Consider the following 22782-nt stretch of genomic DNA (forward strand, 5'->3'; position numbering starts at 1 on the left):
CTGGCCAAATGCAAAGCTCAAATTCAGAAAGTAAAACTGGAGATTGTGTAAACAAACAAATAAACAAAAACAGAATCCTGTTTTAAAAAAAAAAAAACTGTTATGGTGAAAGGGATACCCTAAGTACAAACCCAAAGAAAAGAATTATTCCATGTCTTACCTATGAACAAAGACTCAAAAAAAAAAATTCAGTTAAGCCACAAAATCAACTAGAATTCCTGGAATAATTGAAGCAAGAGATAAAAAGTATGAATTCAAAATTATTTATGGGTCAGCTAGGTGGTGCAGTGGATGGAACACTGGCCCTAGAGTCAGGAAGACCTGAGTTCAAATGTGATACATAATATTTCCTAGCTGTGTGACTCTGGGCAAGTCACTTAACCCCAATCACCTCATGCACACAAAAAATTATTTTATACATTTATTAAGAAGAAAAAATTGGAAAATCAAATGAGAGCTATGGAAGAAAGACTTGGAAAAAGAATTAACAGCTTAGTACCAAAAGTATATAACCTTATCCAAGCAACAGACTCCTTGAGAAATAGCATGAACTAATTAGAAGGTAATGAGTCCATAGGACAAGAAGAAATATTAAAAATGATAATAGCTAATATTTATATAGTGCTTAATATGTGTCAGGCACTGTGCTAAGGAGTTCACAAAATTTTAATCTCATTTGATTCTAACCACAAACCTTCAAGGTAGGTGGTATTATTATTCCAGTTTTACAGATGTGGAAACTGAGACAGAGGTTAAATGACTTGCCAAAGGTGACACAGCTAGTAAGCATGTCTAAGGCTGGATTTGAATTCAGGTCTTCCTGACTCCAGGCCAGGCATTCTATCCAGCTGCCCAGAAGTCAAAAGACTGAAAAAAAAATGTAAGGTATCATATCAAAAACCAGTGAACTAGTGAACAGATCTAAAAGAGATCACCTAAGAATCATTGGCTTACATGAAAGCCATGACAAAGAAGAGCCTATTTCAAGAAATCATAAAAGAAAATTGCCCAGATTTTTTAGAACCAGAGGGCAAAGTGAACATAGAAAGAATATACCACTCACCTCCTAAAAGAAATCCCCAAAGGGAATATCCATGCATTAGAATCCAGAGCTTTCAGATCAAAGAAAAAAATCCTGTAGGGAGTCCAAAAGAAAGAATATCAGGAACTGGGACGCTACAGTCAGAATCACATATTTAACATGTTTAGCAGCTACCATTATAAAGAAGCACGTAGCATGGAGTACAATATTCCAAAAGATAAAGGCTTACAACCAAGAATAACTTACTTAGCAAAACTGAGTGGGGGGAGGGGGGGAACTATCCTTTTAATAAAATCAAGAACTTCTAAGCATTCCTCATGAAAAGACCAGATATATGAGCAGGAACTTTGAAATAAAACTTAGGACTCTAGAGAAACATAACAAGTTCACTCATATGAGTGAAGACTCATGAGATACTAAAGAAAGATGAAGTGTTTACATTCTAACAGGAAAAGATGGTAGAGTATCCCTTCAGAACCTATCAGGGAGATAGAAGGAGTCAAATTAGACAGACTGGGAGTAGAAGAGGTTTTATTTATGCTTCAATGATCTTAAAATAATAAAAGAAAGGGAGGGGAAAAGAAATACACTAGGAGGGGAAAAAAAGAGAGTAAGGGTTATAATTTCATATAATTGGGATGTACAAGTAGAAGACTATACAAACCAGTAGCAGGGAGTGGGTGGAGATGGTGCCATTTGAAACTCACTTCCATCTGATTTGATCGAAGAAGGGAAAAAGACAACATGCAGTTAGTAAATAATAATAATTAACAATAATAATAATAATAAACTTTTATATTCCCTTTAAGGTTTGCAAAGCTGTTTGCAAATATGATTTCCTTTGATCCTTATAATAACCTTTGGAGATAAGCATTATTATTATCCCTACTTTACAAATGAGGAAACTGAGGCAAACTGATTTAAGTTAAGTGACTTGCCCAAGCTCACATGGCTTGTTAATATCTGAGGTTATATTTGAACTCAAGTCTTCCTGACTCTAGTCTCAGTGTCACATTTGGGTGCAGAATGGCATTTCAGTCAACAATGAAAAAAGAAGGAAAGGGAAGAAGGGGTAGAATAAGAGAAAGGGAGAATCAGGGAGGTATTAATCTTAAGCTATACAAACTTCAACCATGGAGAGTGTATCACAAGGAAGGGAAGAAAGAAAGAAAGAAAGAAAGAAAGAAAGAAAGAAAGAAAGAAAGAAAGAAAGAAAGAAAGAAAGAAAGAAAGAAAGAAAGAAAGAAAGAAAGAAAGAAAGAAAGAAAGAAAGAAAGAAAGAAAGAAAGAAAGAAAGAAAGAAAGAAAGAAAGAAAGAAAAAATGAATAACCTATGGTTGGATTCTGGGTGAGGGGGGAAAAGAGGGTCGTGAGAGTAGAAGCAAAATGCTTTAAACTTAGACCCAGGGCTAAGCACTCTCACACTACCATCTTCTTTACAAATAAAGAGGTTAATAAACAAGAAGGAAAAATATAAAAGAAGAGGATGCAGGAAAATACAGAATTAGTGATCATAATTGTGAGTGTAAGTAAAATTATCTAAAAATGAAAGAGGATAGCAGAATGGATTAGAAAGCAGAATAGATTGTTCACAACACACTTGAAACATAAAGACTCATAAAAAGAGTTGGAGGGGGTGGCTGGAACAAAATCTATCATGTTTCAGAGAAAATAAAAAAGGCAGAAGTAGCAAACATGATGTCAGACAAGGCAACAGCAAAAATAAATTTGAGATAAATGATCAGTTAATCAACATTTATTAAGCACCTACTATGTGCCAGGAGAACTATGTTATGCTGAAATATATCAGAGACGGTGAATTAATATCAATACCAAACATATATGTACCAAAAGGCATAGCATGTAAATACTCAAAATCAGTCAGTCAACAAGCATTTAATAAACACCTAGTAGGTTCCAGGCACTGTGCTAAGTGCTAGGGATACAAAGAAAGACAAAAGGCAGTCCTTGCCCTCAGAGAGCTAACAATCTAATGGAGACAACATGCAAACAACTATGAGCAAAAACTATATATGCAGGATAAATTGAAGATTATCAACAGATGGAAGGTACTAGTATTTAGTGGGATAAGGAAAGTGAGATTTTAGTTGGTCATTGAAGGAGGCCAGAGAAATCAGGAGGTAGAGATGCAGAAAGAGAAAATTTCAGGCATGGAGGACAGCCAGGGGAAATGTCTTGTGCAAGGAACATAAAGGAAGCCAGTGTCACTAGATTGCCAAATATGTGTGGCTGACTAAGGTATAAGAAGATTGCAAAGGAAGTGTGGGGCCAGGTTATGATGGACTTTGAATGCTAAACAAAGGATTTTATATATTATCCTGGAAGTGATAAGGAACCATTGGCTTTTATTGAATGGGGGTGACATGGTCAGACCTGTACTTTAGGAAAATTAATTTGACAGTTAAGTGGAGGATAGACTAGATTGGAGGAAGACTTGAGTTATGGAGGTCAAACAAGAGTCTATTGTAGTAGTTCAGAGAGCACAGTAGAAGGAATGGAAGGTAGTTTTAGAATAAGTTTAAGTAGGTTTTCAACAACTTTGGAGGTTTGGCTTCAGGATGGAATCATCTCAGGGCATTAGGTAGCTCAAGCAAGGAGACCCGTGGAGGGAACCTGTGGGATGGTGTTTCTCTATTTTCCATGCCAGTCAGCTGGATAGGCCAGGAGACCAGCAGAGAGAACATAACAAAATGGCATCTTTCTCTATCTGCTACAATCAGGAAGGGGCCATTGAGGAGACTGGTGTGCAGTGCAAGGATATCTCAGTACCCTTCTGATAGGAAAGGACCCCAGCAAGCAGGCAAGGAGACCAGCATGGGAGCAATGGCAGCTTGTGATTCAATGACCATCTCCTTCAGGTAGGAAGGGTCTGCTGCAGGCAGGAAGAAGACAGGCAAGGATACTGACTCTACGCCTTACTGCTCTTTCCATTGCATCAAAGCTCAGTAAAGAAATACATTTCACTCAACAGGTAAACAGAGGGGAAAGAGAAGAGAGAGATTAGAGGAGTAAGAGAGAGGAAAAGTTAATAGTTGCTGGGAGAAAACAGTGAAACTATAATAGTAGGGGAAACTCAACTTACCCCTTTTCAGATCTAGACAAATATAACTAAAAATAAGTGAACAAGAAAGAAGTTAAGGACCTGATAAAAGTTCAGGAAAGTTAAATATAATAGACCTCTAGTGATTTTTTTAATGGGAATAGAAAAGAGTACATGTTATTCTTAGCTATGCATAGTACCTTTACAAAAAAAAAAAGTGACCATGTACTTACAGCATAAAAACCTCACAAATTAATTCAGAAAAGCAAAAATATTAAACACAGCTTTTACAGACCCCAATGCAATAAAAATTATATTCAATAAAAAAAAACCTTAAAATAAAATTAATGAGACATTCCAAAACTTTTGGAATACAGCCAAAGCAGTCCTTAGATTAAATTTTATTTTTCTAAGCATTTTTACTAAACAATGTTCTCACATTTTAGGAGTACTTACTCTTAATTTAATGCTTACATTTGGCCTAAAAACTATGATTCTAAGAATTTATTGTTGCTATACACCACTCCAACCTTCATTACTGTGGTCTTGGAAGGGGAACCACATAGAACTGATGGCCATTATTTCCATGGCCGAAGAAGTCATCAAAGAACTAGAAGCTTAAAAAACAAAACAAAACAAAACAAACAAAAACAACAACTAATGCTGAATCTCTCTATTATAAGCTGGAGAGTTCTTGGACAAAAGACCCCATCTGTCATTGAGACCAAGTCAGAAGTATGGCAGAAATTATCAACAAAAATTTATTAATTTGTTAAGAACCTACTCTTCTTACGTCCAGCATTATGGCTTACGTTCTGTTTTCAAAGCTTACAAGAGCCCAGGGTCGCCTTCATGTCATAAAAATGCATTCAAATAGAATTTGCATAGGAACTAAAGCTTTTTTATTTTTTTATTTCTATTATTATTATATTATGATGATGATGATTATGAATTTGACAGATATCAACAAGCAGAAAAAGATGATTGTATATAACACTATTAATATCTATTGTGTACTACTTGGGTTTTTAAAAATATATATTTACATTACATTTAATATGGTGGTTCCAATACTGCCCTTATTGTTCCCTAAGCTTCTGTAATTCCTTTTGATCTCTTGTATTTAAAAAAAAGTTTCATCAATGCTCTTATTTTCATTCTTTTTTGGTATCAATATCACTATCTCCTTTCTTCTCTCCCTTCCCTTGCTCTCATAATCCCCTCCCCCTGCCCTTTCAAATAATAAAAACCTTCCTTGGAATAAATAATTATACTTCAGCAATATAAACCACATATGGCCATGTGTGAAAATTCATTCCATTCAGCACTTTCAGTTCATCACCTCTCTGCCAAGAGGTGGGAAGAATTATCCATTAATCTGTCAGAGTTGTGATTAACCATTTCATTGATCATGGTCCTTAAGCCTTCCCATTTTTTCCTATACTGTACAGTGTTAATCACTGTATGAATTGTTCTCCTGGTCCTGTTCACTTCACTCTGCATCAATTAATACAAGTCCTAAGTTTCTATAATCAAATGGATTCATTTGGAGTTTATTGTGGTATATGATGTGAGATATTAGTCTAAACCTAGACTAGGTTTAGTCCAAACCTGCCAGACTGCTTTCTGGCTCTCCTGGCAGTTTTTGTTGAACACTGAGTCCTTATCCCAGTATTTGGAATACCTTGGTTTAATTAACACTACTCTATGTTCAAGCGCTCCTGGCTCTTTGTTTCCCTGATCAACTTTTGTATTTTTTAACCAGTACCAAATTGTTTTGATGATCGTTAATACGTAGTGCTAATAGGATCCTTTCCTCTCTTATTTTTTCCAATATTTTTCTTGAGATTTTTGGTCTTTTGTTTCTCCAGAAGTTATGTTATTTTTCCAGTTCTATAAAGCAACATTTTGGTAGATTGATTGATACTGCATTTAATCTGCAAATTAATTTGGTTATTCTTACTATATTGGCATGACCAAACCAAAACAATTGATATCTACCCAATTATTCAAGTCCATCTTTATTTCTGTAAAGTGTTTTGTGGTAGTATTCATAGGATTCTTGCGTCTTTATATACATATATGTATGCATGTATGTATATATGTATTCTGTGCATTTTTTTAAAAAAGGGATTTGTTTTTCCATCTCTTCCTGCTAGATTTTCTTAGTAATATATAGAAAGGCTAATGATTTGTGTGGGTTTACTTCACATCCTGTTATTTTACTGATTTTTAAAGATTAATTTTTAATTGAATCTTTAGGGTCCTCTAAGGAAGCCATCATATCATCTTCAAGAAGCTGCACTTTATTTCCTCTTCGCCTGTTTGTTCCCTCAATTTCTTTTGCTTATTCTATTGTTATAGCTAGCCTTTTTAGAACTATATCAAACAACAGTGGTGACAATGGACATCCTTGCTTCACTTTCAATCTTACTGGAAAGGCTTTTATTGCTTCTTCTCTGCAGATAATGCTGGCTCTTGGTTTCAGATATATACTATATTCCATATTAAGAAAGTCTATTTCTATGCTTTAAATGTTTTAATTTTTATATTTTACAAAGTTTTTTCAGCATTTATTTATACAATTTATTTTTAACAGTATGATGAATAGCTTCCTAATCTTGAAACATCTATGAATTTCTGGTACACATCTAACCTCATAATTGTATATATTTTCATATATAGTCTTTTTGCTAATTTTTTTTATCACTGTTCATAAGATTTTGGTTTATAGTTTTCTTTCTCTCCTTTATCTCTTCCTAGTTTGGGTATCAAGATCATACTTATCTCAAATAACTTATTTAGTAGGATTATATATGTCCCTATTTTTCTAATTTATGTAATGTTGGAATTGTTCTATCTATATTTGATTAAATTGATTTTTAATTCTAGCTTGTGGTAGGGGTTATCGTAAAGCAGTGGCATGGGGTGGGGTAGAGAGCTTATTTATTGCTTGTTCAGTATGTTTTTCTAATATTAAGATAATTCAGTAGCAGTTAATTTCTGATCTTTAGATATTTGATTGACTAGAAGAGGAATTAGAATTGCTCTGCTTCACATCAGAAATGAGGGCTAAATTCAAATGGATGGTAGTTTCAAGGCACAACTTTACACTCAATAAAATAAATAACTTCCAAATGACGAAAGATGTCCAAAAATACAACAGATTGCCTTGGAAGGCAGTGTATTCCCTGATACTGGCAATTTTCAAAGCAGTAGGCTTTGATTTACGTGATGAGGATGTCAGAGATGAATTTATGCTTCAGGCAGTTTATTGACTAAACCGATCTTTGAAGTCACACTTTTAACTGTAAAGGTTTCTAAGATTCTATATACTAGAACCACTCTGCCCTTTAATCCCAGCATTCCAGTGAGCTAAGTTTTTTATTCTTTTAGTAGCTTCAGTATCGTTTAAAAAAAGAGATTTAGTGCACAAAGTTCATAAAAAAGTATTTATTAACATTTTTCAAACACAACTAAATGGAACTAAAAGTTCTATTGTAAAAAGTACATTATTGGGTCCCCTTTGAAAAATCTTTACTGTGAAGAAGCATTTTTAAATTGTTTTTATTTTTTATTGTATTTATTTATGTATTTATTTTATCTCTATCAAGAGGGAGAAAATGTTATAAAATAAAAACACTGCTCTTTGAACTAAAAGGTAAAGGAAGACTAAAAAGACAGTAGTAAAGTAGCTAATGAAAACAAAGGCAAACTCATAACAACATAAAGATTAAATTATATCAACAAAATGTATTTTAAAAATGGAAATATTACAACAGAGAGTATCTGTGGTGTGTGCTCACATAAGTGCCAAATTGTGGATGACATCGTTAATAGGTGAATTTACCTTTTAAAAGTTCCAAACCACTGTTAACTCAGGGATAATTTTGCACTATAGAAAAAGCACAGACAATCTGAAATATGTATCAACCAAAGCATGTGTTGGGTACTCATCTATTTCAAGACTGTTGATGTTTAGCAAAGAATATTTTATACATATACATATATGTGTACATATATACCTATATTTAATGAGGAGAAAAGCTACCTCACCAAAAAAAAAGGCAAACTTCATTGTAATTATAAAATCTTGATTTAGGGGCTCTTCAAGTGTTAAGTTATTTCTCATAAAATTACAACAACATAATTGCATAATGCAGATTTTAAAATGTAGGTATTCATAATAAAAATTTGCATCCTAAGAATTTGGTTAAGGGAGAAAGAAAACGTTGTTTATTCTCTCTCATAAATTCTGATGCTCAATTTCAGATGTTAACACAAAGACACTGAAATGGAAAAAACAGCTATAGGGAAAGCCTTTGTCTTCTCAGTATCCAAATGCTGTTATACAATACTGTACTGGAAACAGTGGTTTCACCACAGGTCTGGGCAGTGGCTTCTGTTTAAAACATAACTTTGCTTCACAACATCCATCAAAAGCTATAAAACATAATTGACTCTGACAGTACACATGAAAAACACGATATGTAGGGGGGCAGCGTATGTGCACGTGGGGGCCCTTATGAAGAGAGAGTTTTTTAAATTTTTTTAAAGAGAGAAAGGGAATGAAATTGTTTACAAAAAAATACCTTTTCCTAGTAACACTTCACTTTTACCTAACTAAAAGTAATGTAAATCAAATGTCTAGAATTTGATTCTGAAATATCAGGTAAGGTGCCACTCCTTTTGGGACAATTCTACGTGCTCCAGACAAGTCCTCTTTGTCACAGCCTTCAATCAGACAGAGATGGTGAACGAACTGACCGGCCGCTGGCTGGACTATTAGAAAAAGTGAAAGGTTCCTTTTCTTTTTCTTTGCTATCATGCTTATGCTTGTGTTTATGCTTGTGTTTGTGCTTTTTCTTCTTTTTCTTATGTTCATGGTGATGGTGGTGATGATGGTCACTATGTTTGGATGAGCTTGGCTCCTTACTGAACACTGAGAGTGGTGCGGCTGGTACCGACAGCATATTCATCTCCAAAGACTGTTCTTTACCTACAAGGCAAAGGTGCAAACAGAATTCATGATTAATAAGGGAAATGACATTAACTAAAAGTGAGAGGCTGCTTACAGGGACAAACTGGCTCCAGAGAATTTATCATTCCAACACACCCATGTAACAAGAGTTAAGAGGTCCTCTTCTTAATAAGAGATGCTACTACCAACGATATAAGGATGAACAGGCCGTTTTGAGCACTGTGATCAGGCAGCTACAAATTTAACATCTCACATCTAACAAATGTTTTACATAAGCATCATAAGATATCAGGGTTCAACAAAAGATGGCTAACACATGCAAGTTATCTTAAAAGTATCATATAATAAATAATGATCTATAGATGCTTATGTGTATACAACCATGTAGAAGAGACACTATTTCCTCCTAGATGTGGTAGCATTCCACTAACACCACTTGGAGAACTAGCTATTCATAAAACAGAACATCAATGAATACTAGTTGCTAGCAATGATACTTCAGTTTGAAACTGAGAGATCTTTCTCCTTAAGAAAGGCTATAGAATTTGTTAAAGTGAAAGCATTGTACTCACTGCAGTGATTCATAGGGTGAAATCAGATCATATTCTAACAGGCCCAGGGGACAAAAAGCACATTTGCGGTAACCTCCAAAATGGAGATAATCACCCATAACATGCCAGAAGTTTTTGTTTGGGGAAAGGGACCCTAACAAAAGATGCACAGTGGGTGTAATTCCGTATGTTATTAATGCTAACTTGCACACCAGAAGTAGCAAAAATATATGATTAAAGACATCTATCTGGGAAAAAAAAAGATAGTAACATGTTGTGAGAAAGGTAACAGATGGAAAGTTCAAATGCTGCACTTGTATTAAAAAAATAATAAAAGAATAAAGAAGGCTCCTGCCATAATAGGCAGATCACCTATGGATTATGATCAGAAAGACAGAAAAGAATTACACAGGACAAGAAGGCATGGATAATATGAGCTGCACTAGAGGAAGTCCTTGGTCAATGATGAGATTAGGGATCTATTAAAGTATTAACAGATCAACTTCCCCCTGATTGCCTCCCAAATCAAACACCTCTAAGCTAAGGAGATAGTGCATCTTAGTAGCTGTTTCAGATTAGGTTTTTAAGACTGGGGCATGTAACACTTTTTTTGGTATGGTGATACCGAACAGAACTAAAGTAAGATCATGTCACTGCTTTGTAAGAGCCACAGCTTGGCTAAAATTGTAGATACTGATGATCATAATTACGATATAAAAAGAAATCTTTGTGGCAACTTGAGTGATGTACATAACTGGATTTCATCCTTACTTCTTCCCAAGGGATTCCAGTCTTAATCACTGAGCATTATACAGAATCTATCAAACATGGAAAATGTCACTCTAGATGTGGGTAACAGCTTCAATGTAGGGAATCCAAAAAAAGGACCCAGGAAAGAAATGTATCTTCCTTTTCAGCTCTTGCAATGCATTTGGCACTTCCAATCTATAATTCTCTCATTCACCTAAAAAATGCTGATGTTGGAATAAACTCTTGTAGTAAGATATCAGGTTCCAAGGGCCAGCTAGCAATAGGCTTAGGCATTCTTAGACTCCCCTGACTCTCAGTTCTTTATATTGTATCATCTACCCATTTTTGGTGACCTACTTGAGTCCTGAAAAGTCTAAGAAAATCCATTTTTAAACACAAACTACTGAACTAAGTAAATAAACATATTTAATATAAAAGTCAAAGTCACTTAATAGCAAGGTGACTGTCTTAATAGAAAATTAATTCCATACAGTTTCATATAAGGGACGTCAGATGAATTTTTTTCCAAATTTAATGTCATTTGAACATCACCATTTTTTGGCTCAAGAATATTAATCATACAAAAAAAATTTTTCCAGTTTTTTTTAAATGTGCTTTTAGTTGCATAATTGTTTTGTCAGTTATTATCCAAGATAATGAAAATGCAAACTGAGAAGGTGACTTCATTTGGGTAATGAAGCACATTTTGGTAATATTCTTTTAAGATTTCAAAAAAAAAACTTCAGAAGGGAGAAATCTTAAGTAGTCCTTTAGCCTGTACTTCCATTTTTGGCTATATATCTAAGCATAAATTTTGTCAAAATTTTAAAACAACCTAGCATGGACGTTGCCTTTGGTTTTTCATCTAAAATATGGGAAAACTGGCATAATTACTACAAGTCATAGGATCACATATTTAATTCTGGGAGGGGACCTTAGAGTCATTTTATCAGTTAGGAAACTGAGGCCGAGAGGTTAAACAATTTTTTCAGGGCCAAAGTCTATTGAGTTTCTAAGGAAGAGTTTGAATTCAGGACTTCCTAACTCCAAGATTAGCACTCTATTTATTGTGCCACTATGTGGTAAGAAGTTTAACTGGTTTGAGCAGTAAGTTTAGTTACAAAGGTCCAGAAATAACTATTAAAAAAAATCCTTTGGGTTCCCTTTTCATTAAGTCATCTTAACATATATTATAGATCTTCCTGCTTCCCAGCTGGCTAGCTTCATGCTCTAAGAATCTCTGCTGTTCTCCTACAACTAGAATTGTCCAGCATCATCTAATTCTAAACACCTGTCTAGCTAGTTTGATGACACAAAAGCTAATAATTATGTTAGAACCCACACATCCAAAGCAGAGGATTATGCCACATGGGTAGATGAGTGCAGTGGTGTGTATTCTGTTCCAAACAATGCTCGTAACCACTTCAAAACTCAATTCCACACTCAATGGCCTTATACTTTTACAAGGACTTAGAAAACCATGATAAAATCTCTAGTGATTCTAAACTAATATGAAATGAGTGTATAGAGAACTCCATGTATCAGCTCCTGAGATAAACTAGTCTATCATGTTTCTGGGCTTCAGTCTCTCTGGCTACCTGGGGGCCAATACTAACATATAAAGAGGCATCTGACTCAACAGGTTATTGCTGGGCAGGGCCTCAGATTTCAATTCGTAAGGGATTATTTTATGTGATCTGTTAAAATAACGTGGTGTTATTGCAAAAAGCTCCATAATAAAATAATGGGATATAATCATGGAGAGAAGTGAAATCCTCTTTGCATGACACAGGTAAATATCCCAATTCACTCCACAAGTGGAAAGAAGTCTAAATGGTCAAATGATATGAAGTGGCAATTTTCAGAATAAAAAAATCAAGGCTATCAGCAATAATGTGAAAACATGCTCTAAATCACTACTGATTAGAGAAATGAAAATTAAAACAGCTCTGAGACAGCATCTCACACCTATCAGACTGGCTAACATGACAGAAAAGGAAAATGACAAATGCTGGAGGGAATGTGGAAAAATTGGGACACTAATGCACTGTTGGTAGAGTGGTAAACTAGCTCAAAAATTCTGAAGAACAATTTGGAACTATGTGTGCCCAAATGGCATCCTCGTTGACCTACCAATATCGCTACCAGGTCTACATTCCCAAAGAGATCAAAGAAAAGGGAAAAGGACATATTTGTACAAAACCATTTATAACAGCTCTTTCTGCAGTGACAAAGAATTGAAAACTAAGAGGATGTCCATAAATGGCAGAACAAATTGTGGCATATGATTGTGATAGAATACTATTGTGCTACAAGAAATAATAAGCAGGGTGGTTTCAGAAAAATCGGTAAAGATTTTTATGGGGGGGGGGGCAGAGCCAAGATGGTGGAGTGAAAGCAGTGACTTGCTTGAGCTGTCCTCCAAACCCCTCCAAATACTCATAAAAAATGGCTCTAAACAAATTCTGAAGCAGCAGAACCCACAAAAAGCCAGAGTGAAACAAATTTCCAGCCCAAGACAACCTGGATGATCGATCAGAAAGGTGTATCAGGCCGGGCTGGGAGCACAGCGCAGCGCGGCGTGGGCACGCAGACCGCAGCGAACCTGGAGCAGGCCTCAGAGGACTGAATCTCGGGCAGCTGTGGAGGTTTCCAGACTCCTCAATCCACCAATGCCAAAGACAATTTAGAAGGTCAGTGGAAAAAGTCTGTTTCTGTCGGCGCTGAGAAAGGAAGGTGGGGTTTCAGCTCAATTCCCAAAGACCGTGGGGGGGGGGGCAAGACAGCTGCTTCCCGAGCTTCTGGTCCACAGACTGAGGGGTAATCCAGTAGCTGATCAGAGAGGGATTGCAGGGATCTCTTTGCCAGTGCTGAGGCAAGAATCTCTTGCTTTGCCCACGTTTGGATCTGGGCCACAGTTCTGGGCAGCGGTGCTGGGGTGAGGAGGAGCTCTGGTATGGTGGAGCTTGTAGTGGCTGTGCAGAGGAACCCCTCCTCACAGTTACAGGACAGAAAGGAGTACTTGTGCTCACAGGCCAGGAAAGGACTAAACACCTCACCCCTTATCATACCACCTTAGAAGAACTGAAAATTTACAGGTCCCTACAAGTATCTCTGAAAACAGCTGTACAAACCCCCAAAGCTTGGGACAGTACATTCTCCACATTGGAAGCAGATTCGTACCTTAACAAAGTTTAAAACTCAAGTAACTGGCCGGGATCATGAGCAAGCAGCGCAAAAAGAGTCAGACTATATTATCTTACTTTGGTGACAAAGAAGATCAAAATACACAAACAGAAGAAGACAACAAAGTCAAAGCTCCTACATCCAAAGCCTCCAAGAAAAATAGGAATCAGTCCCAGGCCTTGGAAGGGCTCAAAAGGGATTTTGAGAAGCAAGTAAGAGAAGTAGAGGAAAAACTGGGAAGAGAAATGAGAGTGATACAAGAAAATCATGAAAAACAAGTTAACAGCTTGCTAAAGGAGACCCCAAAAAATACTGAAGAAAATAACACCTTAAAAAATAGCCTAACCCAAATGGCAAAAGAGGTCCAAAAAGCCAATGAGGAGAAGAATGCCCTAAAAGGCAACATTAGCCAAATGGAAAAGGAAGTCCAAAAGCTTACTGAAGAAAATACTTCCTTAAAAATTAGAATAGAGCAACTGGAAGACAGTGACTTTATGAGAAATCATGACACAGTAGAACAAATCCAAAAGAATGAAAAATTAGAAAACAGTGTGAAATATCTCACTGGAAAAATAACTGACCTGGAAAATAGATCCAGCAGAGAGAATTTAAAAATTATTGGACTATCTGAAAGCGATGATCAAAAAAAGAGCCTAGACATCAACTTTCAAGAAATTATCAAGGAAAACGGCAGTGATATAGTAGAACCAGAGGGCAAAATAGAAATTGAAAGAATCTACAGATCTCCTCCTGAAAGAGATCCCCAAAGGAAAACTCCTAGGAGTACTGTAGCCAAATTCCAGAGTTCCCAGGTCAAGGAGAAAATATTACAAGCTGCCAGAAGGAAACAGTTCAAGTACTGTGGGAACACAATCAGGATAACACAAGATTTAGCAGCTTCTACATTAAAGGACAGCAGGGCATGGAATATAATATTGTGGAGGGCAAAGGAGATAGGATTACAACCAAGAATCACCTACCCAGCAAAACTGAGTATAATCCTTCAGGGAAAAAAATAGTCATTCAGTGAAATAGAGGACTTTCCAGCATTCCTGATGAAAAGACCAGAGCGGAATAGAAAATTTGACTTTCAAATACAGTACTCAAGGGGAACATGAAGAGGTAAACAGGAAAGAGAAATCATAAGAGACTTATTAAGACTGAACTGTTTACATTCCTGCACGGAAAGATGGCATTTATAACTCATGAGACCTTTGTCAGTATTAGGGTAGTTGGAGGAAAAAAATTATATGTATGTATATGTAGATAGAGGGCACAGGGTGAGTTGAAGATTAAGGGGTCATATCTGGAGAATAAAATTAAGGGATGAGAGAGGATTATATTCAGAGAAGAAGAAAGGGAGAGGTAGAATGGGGTAAATTATCTCACAAAAAAAAAAACCCAGAAAAGTCTCTTACAGTGGAGGGAAAATGGGGGAAGGTGAGAGGGAATGAGTGAATCTTATTCTCATAGGATTTGGCTTAAGGAGAGAATAACATACACATTCAACTGGGTATGGAAAATAGGGCGAGAAGGGGACAAGAGAGCAGGGGGATGATAGAGAGGACAGCAGATTGGGAAACGGGGTAATCAGAAGTAAATACTTCTGAGGAGGGACAGAGTCAAAAGAAGGAATAGAATAAATGGGAGGGCAGGATAGGATTAAGGGAAATAGAGTTAGTTTTTCACATGTCTACTATGGACGTGTTTTGCATAACTGCACATGTACAACCTATATTGAGTTGCTTGCCTTTTCAATGAGGGTGGGTGGGGAGGGAGGAAGAGAGAAAATTTGAAACCTAAAGTTTTAAAAACATATGTTTTAAAAAAAATATTTTCACACGCTACTGGGAAATAAGAAATACAGGAAATGGGGTACAGAAGTCTATCCTGCCCTACAGGAAAATAGAAGGGGAAGGGGATAACAGAAGGGGGGGAAGAGATAGAAGAGAGGACAGACTAGGGGAAGGGATATTCAGAATGTATGCCATCTTGGGGAGGGGGAGGGGTGAGATGGGGTGAAAATTTGGAACTCAAAATCTTATGGAAGTGAATGTTGAAAACCAAAAATAAATAAATTTATATTAAAAAAATAATAAATTTTTTAAAAATTTTTAAAAAAGATTTTTAATGAACTGACAAAAAATAAAGTGAGCAGAACCAGGAGAACATTGTACACAGTAACAGCAATACTGTAATGATAATCAACTGTGAAAGACTTAGCTACTCTGATCAATAAAATGATCCATGACAATTCCAAAGGACTCATGATGAAAAGTGCTATCCACCTCCAGAACTGATGAACTCTGAGTGTAGATGGAAGTATGTTTTTTTTTCCCACTTTATTTTTCTTACAATATGGTTAATGAGTATTGTGTTTCTTGACTTCCTGATGGGTGGGGAAGAGGATAGAGGGAGGGAGAAAATTTGGAACTGAAAATAAAAATTTTAAATAAATTTTTAAAAAAATACAGAATCTTTGTTCCTTAAGAATTCATTAGTTCCTGTTTATTCTGTATTTGGACTATAATCCTCTCTGTAATCAACAAGGGAGCAGAATAAACACAACATATCTTAAAACAGGCACCCATTCCTCCTCCCCCATTTTTGTAGCAGAAGTCTCTAAAAATTAAGAAATACTTCTGATCATCATTCTCTCTTGTGTAAGTTCACTAGATAAAATCAGTAACTTCTGTGCTCAAAACCTAATATACTGCTTGAACTACAATATCACAAAAATAAAATCAATGGTAAAATAAAAAAAGAAATGTTTTTAATTTTAATATGTGCAGCCTTTGGCCCTATTATTATGTAATGACTGTGTGGTTTTTAAGGAACAAACAATCCTCAAATGGTGATGAGTAACAATAGAATTGACTCCAGTTTATATTCCTCAAAGGGATAATAGGGAAGGTCTGACCATTTTAGTTGGCATGCAGCACTATGACATCATCCAAGATATCCTTGAGTTAGAAAAACATATATAGCTGATTCTTTAAAAGAGGTAAAATACTCAAGTTCTTAAGATTCTTTATTTTTTGCATTTAATAATATTGCAAAGTTTGAAGGTATAGCTTTAAGAGATTTATTGTTCTAATGAGATAATGTATGTAAACAATTTGCAAACCTTAAAATGCTAAATAAACATGAGCTACTATATTTGTGAGTAACAAAGTGAATCTTACCTATTCCTTTGCGAGACATATCCACACCCCACTGAGGTTTTGCAGAAGCTGTGACATCACAGCCTGGTGAATGTTGAGGCATCAAAGCTGAGCGGGAGCTAACTGGCCTCAATTTTGAAAGACCTAAAAAGGCCAAACAAACAAAAAAATCCAACCATGGACTGACTTATTTTTAAGATAGCAATTAACACACTGATTTTATTTTGAAATGCTGTAGTTAAAGCAGTATATTAGATTTAAGAGTACAGAAGTGTCGATTTTATCTGGTGAGTTCATACAAAGGAGAACGTTCATCAGAAGTATTTCTTAATTTCTTCATTTTGAGAGACTTCTGCTAAAAAAGGGGGGGGGGGAATGGGTGCCTCTTTTAAGCTGTGATGTTTATTCTACTCCCCTGTTGATTACAAAGAGATAAGTATAGTCCAAGTGAAGAATAAAGAGAAACTAAAAACTCTCAAGAAACAAAAGTTGTTTTCTTTTTAATATTTATCTAAAATTTTTATTTTTACTTCCAATTTCTCTCCCTCCCTCTAGCCTCTCCCCAATCTGTCAAGAAGGTAAGAAATACAATACCCATTCACCATGCTGGGAGAAAAAAGCAAGAAAAATAAAGTGAAAAAAATGTATGCATAAAATGTATGCTAAATTTAAAAAATAAATAAAAGGGAAAAGAGCCAATTTGTACAAAGACAATTTATGGCAGCTATTTTTGTGATGACAAAGAATTGGAAACTGAAGGGATGTCCCTAAATTAGGAAATGGCTGAAAAAGTTGTGGTATATGACTGTGACAGAATACAACTGTACTGTAAGAAATGATGGGCAGAGTGGTTTCAGAAAAATCTGGGAAGATTTATATGAACTGATACAAAGTAAAGTGAGCAGAACCACGAGAACATCGTACATAGTTAATAGCAATATTGTACTATGACCAATTGTGAATAACTTAGCTCTTCTCAGCAAAATATTTATCTGAGACAATTCCAAAGGACTTATGACGAAAAATGCTATACACCTCAGAATTGATGTACTCTGAGTGCAGATGAAAGCATATTTCTTTCATGATAGCTGGTGGGAAGAGCTAGCCCCAGCATTCTAGGAGACGATTTCCAGGATGATGGCTATGAGGGCTGGGCTGGAAGGGGCACGCTATAGGGTGTTTCATGGCAGTTAGCCAGCAGTAGTTGCTGGTGGTGAAAAAAGCAGGGCTCCCCCCTACCCCCTTCACCAAACATACTTACTCACTTAGCTCCTAAGTGCCCAGGCAGCTCTCTGAGACAATAAAGTTGTAAAGTTTCTATCCAAAGAGTTCCCTACTCAAATGAAATAAAAAGTCCAGACCAAAACAATCTTGCTTTTAAAAAATCTATGAATACTGTAAGAAGATCTAATAATTTTCATTACTCACTTTTAAACTTATTATGTCCCCAAATTTTAAAAAACATACACCATCCCTCTGCATGGTGCAAAACTCATTATACCTGGAGTTGATGGCCTTTCTAGCATGTTCAAATGATGATAAATAAAAGCTTGACTATCATGAACAGTGTCCATGTCAACCTCCTCCTCTTCTTGAGAATTTGAGAACTGCAATATAACAACAGAATAAAGGAAGGGGGAAAAACAATGAATTACTTTAATAATCTCTTCAATTCCTAGGAAAGGGAATATAGGGCATGGCCCCAAATAACCACAAAGACAGTCTTCTTACTTCAGGAAAGCATTAGAATGAGAAAGGATTAGGTGTATTATTAGTGGGGAGAAAAAGGAAATCTGATTGAAAATTTACAAGTAATTAATCTGTTCTTCTACTGTGAGAAGTAGTGAGAGCTATAAAAGAATTTCACAAATAAGCTAGCTACATGATAATTTAAACTAAAGAATTGCCTAGATCACCCAAGTTTCACTTGCTTAATCTTTGACAGTGTGATTTGTCCCAGATAGCTTGGAAGAAAAAGAACATTATAATTAAGTGAAAAGATTTTCCAAGAAGGTGAATATCCTATATTTCTTAGTTTAGTTTTAACCTATGTTCCTTACTCTGATTTTGAGTTTCACTTTACTGTTATCGTCATTCTTCTCCAATATTTGACCAGGTTCTAGTGGGGACCCCAGTGGTGTGTCAGATTTCCTCTTCACTCCCTGCTGATGAGCTGATAAATTAGCTGATGCTTCCTTGGCAAGGTGATCTTCTTCCTGAGGCACCATTCAAGGTCAAAATTAGATTTTTTTGAAGACAAACAGTATTGAATAGTATTTGAAGACAAATAGCCCATAGTATACCTAAAACTAATATAATGGCTAAAGCTACCATGCAAATCAGAGTAGCCCAGAATCTAAAAGTTACTAGGCAGTGGGCTTAAAAGGAATTTATCTCCTAAAATCTTTTTGATTTTTAATTTTGGGGGAAAGAATTGCCTATCAGTGAATTTTCAGTGCATGAATCCATGAGAGTATGTTTTTCACTTAGTAGCTGAGAGTTATGGGAAGCATAAAAGGGGGAAATATGAATAATAAGAGATAAATTAGTAAATATGGACTGGTGTTGGAATAGATTGTTAATTGATGAAATTATTATGAAGTCCATACATTTTAAAAACACATAGAGGAAGCATGAGATATCATTAACAAATATCTTACCCAAAAGAATTTCTTCTTAAAATTTTATATTCTATATACATTTCATAAGGAAAAATTTAGCTTAAAAAATCTATGTAGATAAATGAAATTTGAAATAAACCTTCATAACAGAAAAAAAAATTTTAATTAGAATATCAGTTTTAACATGTTTTAAAGTTTTAGAGATACCATTAGAAATAGTAGTTGGAAAAGTTACTTAGTCTGCATTTTGGGGTAAATGAAGTCTGCAGAGCTTAAGATTTTTGATTATCATTCAGAAAATTCTTGTTTGTAAAATTTCTGGATACTCTCATAAATCAATTTGGGATTATGCAAGAAAATATCTGTAAAATGTTCCTATCTTTTGACTAAGTGGTCCCACTCCTGGATAAACGACCACTCTTTCCCCTGCCAAGGAGGCCAAAGACAGAAACAAAGGCTCCACACACACCAAATACGCATAGCTGCTTTTTTGACAGCAAAAAAATAGAAACACAATATGTGGCCTTCAATAGGGGAATGGCTGAATGTATTGTGCTATATATGTATATGATATAATGTTACTGGGCCAAAACAATCAATGAATATGAGGAATTCAGAGAAACATGAGAAGACATATGAACTGATGCAGGACAGAGAATGAAACCAATACATAAAATGACCAAAATGTCTTTTAAAAATACTAAAAATACAGCAAAAAATTAATTACAATGTCCACCTAGAAAAGTGATGATGATATACACTCTTCATCTCAATAAAGAAGGAACTACAGATACGTTATCAGACACTGTCAATGTGTCAGTTCAGTTCAATTCACTTTTTTTTTCTTTTCCTTTTTTTACAGGAAGCATGTGAAATGGAAAGATTGTGAAGTAAAAACAAAAGGCAGTAGGGCAACTTTTTAAAAAATGTCCCCATGTTATAATGAAATAGTTACCTTTAAGTTATATGTTCCATAAACAACTCTTTACAAATGCTAATAAGTTTGTAAACAGAATCACAGAATTTCCCAGTAGGAAGGAATCGCAGAGGCCATCTATTCAACACCCCCTACAAGTGGTTATTCAGCTTTTGCTTGAAGATTTCTAGTGAGAATATATACACCCTTTATCTCAAGGTAGCCCATTCCACTGAGAGAGCTCTAACGGTGAGACGTTTTCCCTTACGTGAAGCTCAAATTTGCTTTTTGTACAAGTTCTACTTTTAATGGCTTAAACAATCTTAAGAAGATGAAGTCTAATAATCCTTTTCTCATGGTTTAAAGAGAATTTATTAAGCACTTACTATGTGCCAAACACTATGACAATCCTTCCAATATGTGTACACAGACCATCTTTCCACTAAGTGTTTTCTTCTCCAGGCTAGACACCTCCAATTTCTTCAAATACTCATTAGGCATGGAGACTCAAGGGCCTTCACCATCCTAGCTTAGTACCTTCTGAACATTTTCCAGCTCAACAACATCCTCCCTAAATTATGGTACAAAGAACTGACCACAATACTCCAGATGTAGCCTTAGCAGAGCAGAGTTCAGTGGTACTTTCATTTCCTTAGTTCTGGATCTGTTGTTTCTCTCTGTAGCCTAAGAGTGCATTAGTTTTCCTGGCTGTCACAACCCTCTACTCAGTCACACAAAGTTTGTGGGACACTAAAACCGTAGGTTCTTTTTAAGATTAATTGCTATATGTCTCTCAGTTTATTATCTGTGAGGTAGATTTTTTTTAACTCAGAGTAACACTTTATATTTATCCTTATTAAATTTCATCTTATTAGATATGGTTCAATATTCTAGCCTTCAACATCTTTTCTAATCCTATCATCCAGTGTGATATTGTCCCTACTAGCTTTCTGTCAATTGCAAATATGATAAGCATGCTGTCTTGTCTTCCTCTCTGTCTTGTTACCTAAATCCTGAGCAGCAGCCCTATCCTTCCTTTGATCCATTTCTTTCCCTCAACTAGAGCTATTTTTTAAAAAGCCTTTTTATTTCCCTTAGTGTCAGCTCATCTTGCACTTTAGCATTCCTGATACTATTCTTACAGAACTGGGTCAATCTTTTGTATTCATCCTGCTATCTGCTCTCGCATTCAACTCTATTTAAAATCTAAGTTTAAAATTAGAGGACTATGTAAAGATGATAAAAACTGTGAATATAAACACCAAACATTGGCTGTTACGATACAAATCTGTTTGAAACTGTGAGAATTACTCATTCAGTTAACCATTCATTCATCCAATAAGCATTTACAAAGATACAACAGCAAAACCAAGGTGGGCCAAATGTTATGGGAGATATCAAATTTTTAAAAAGCCTCTTCCTTCAAAAAGTGTACAACCTAGTTAGAAGTGAATCTTGTAATAAGTTAACATTCAGTCAAATTCTCTCCCATCTACCCCAACAAACAAGTTCTATGAGCAAATGCAATGGTCCTGAAAAGGGATGCAAAGTAGTATATAACAAGATATTTGTATATACAGTATAGTAGTATACAGAACAAGACATTTGACTGATTGTGCAGTGGTCAGTATACTTCCCCTAAAACCTCTTTCCTATGGTTTTTAGATGGTAAAAAAAAAAATTCATTACCAGTAATTATAGTTCCAGGGACACATTTTTATGCTATAATTAATATAACTTATTCAACTTTTTAAAATAATAAAAGTGGTTCTTACAGCATTCTGAAATCCGATCAACTGTGTGTGACTGTTTAGGTTGCTCACAGTCTCTTGGCTGCCTGCTACTGCCTCAGGGATGATGGTAGGATTCAGCACGGCCTTTTTCTCTTTCAAATTAAGAACCAATCCAAGCTCTGGTAATGGCAAACAAGAAGGTCTGCTGAGGCCAAAAAGAGTGAAGTACAGATCTACAGCACCACATCTTAGTCTCCAATCATGTGAAGTACCTAGTACAGAAGAAGAAAAAAGTTAATATGTAACACTTAATTATGTAATTTTTCTATTTTAATTCTGCTGTTCATGTTAATATAACTAATCCAGATTCCTAGGACATAAGCAATTCTGCCTTTATGTTCATTACACATGAATGGAACTGTTCTACCTCTGAATACTCTCTGGTAGATAGATACCTAACCTGAAAGATAAAATTAATTTGGCTAAATTGCAGTGTTTAAAGAGGTACAGAAAAATAGTATAAAGACAAAGTAGGAGGGCAGCTTCTTTAGCACTGGCATGCCTTACATTACACTTAGCATAAAGGAAATACTTGCTTTGAAAACTATAAGAACTTTTGATAAAGGCTTTCACTATCCAATGAAAACTGTTTACAAACACTTCAGACACCACGTGACAGAAAAACTTGTTTATGAGAGAGCAAAACCCAATATTTCTTGAGGCAATCCAATTCCACTTCTAGACAGTTCTAGTTGTTAAGAAATGTGTCTTTGTACT

The 22782-nt window shown here is 35.5% G+C and overlaps 1 protein-coding gene across 3 annotated transcripts in view; it reads right to left on the reverse strand.

The window, feature by feature from the left end:
* Positions 1–7541: 7541 nt before the first annotated feature.
* The window catches only part of TAF2 (TATA-box binding protein associated factor 2), a 75439-nt gene continuing 60198 nt past the window's right edge, over positions 7542–22782 (reverse strand). Inside the window, exons 23-27 of one of the 3 annotated variants that reach the window (XM_078153712.1) lie at positions 22048–22277; positions 18796–18951; positions 18237–18342; positions 16757–16879; positions 7542–9102 (exon numbers count right to left, since the gene is read on the reverse strand). In XM_078153712.1, coding sequence (XP_078009838.1) covers positions 8840–9102; positions 16757–16879; positions 18237–18342; positions 18796–18951; positions 22048–22277 — 878 coding nt within the window. In that variant the 3' untranslated portion in view covers positions 7542–8839. The remainder of the gene's footprint in view (positions 9103–16756; positions 16880–18236; positions 18343–18795; positions 18952–22047; positions 22278–22782) is intronic. The other 2 variants (XM_078153714.1, XM_078153713.1) reach the window with 2 other exon arrangements.

The sequence above is a fragment of the Phascolarctos cinereus genome, unplaced genomic scaffold (genome assembly GCF_003287225.1).
Source record: "Phascolarctos cinereus isolate Bilbo 61053 unplaced genomic scaffold, phaCin_HiC Scaffold_4;HRSCAF=312, whole genome shotgun sequence".
Taxonomy (NCBI): domain Eukaryota; kingdom Metazoa; phylum Chordata; class Mammalia; order Diprotodontia; family Phascolarctidae; genus Phascolarctos; species Phascolarctos cinereus.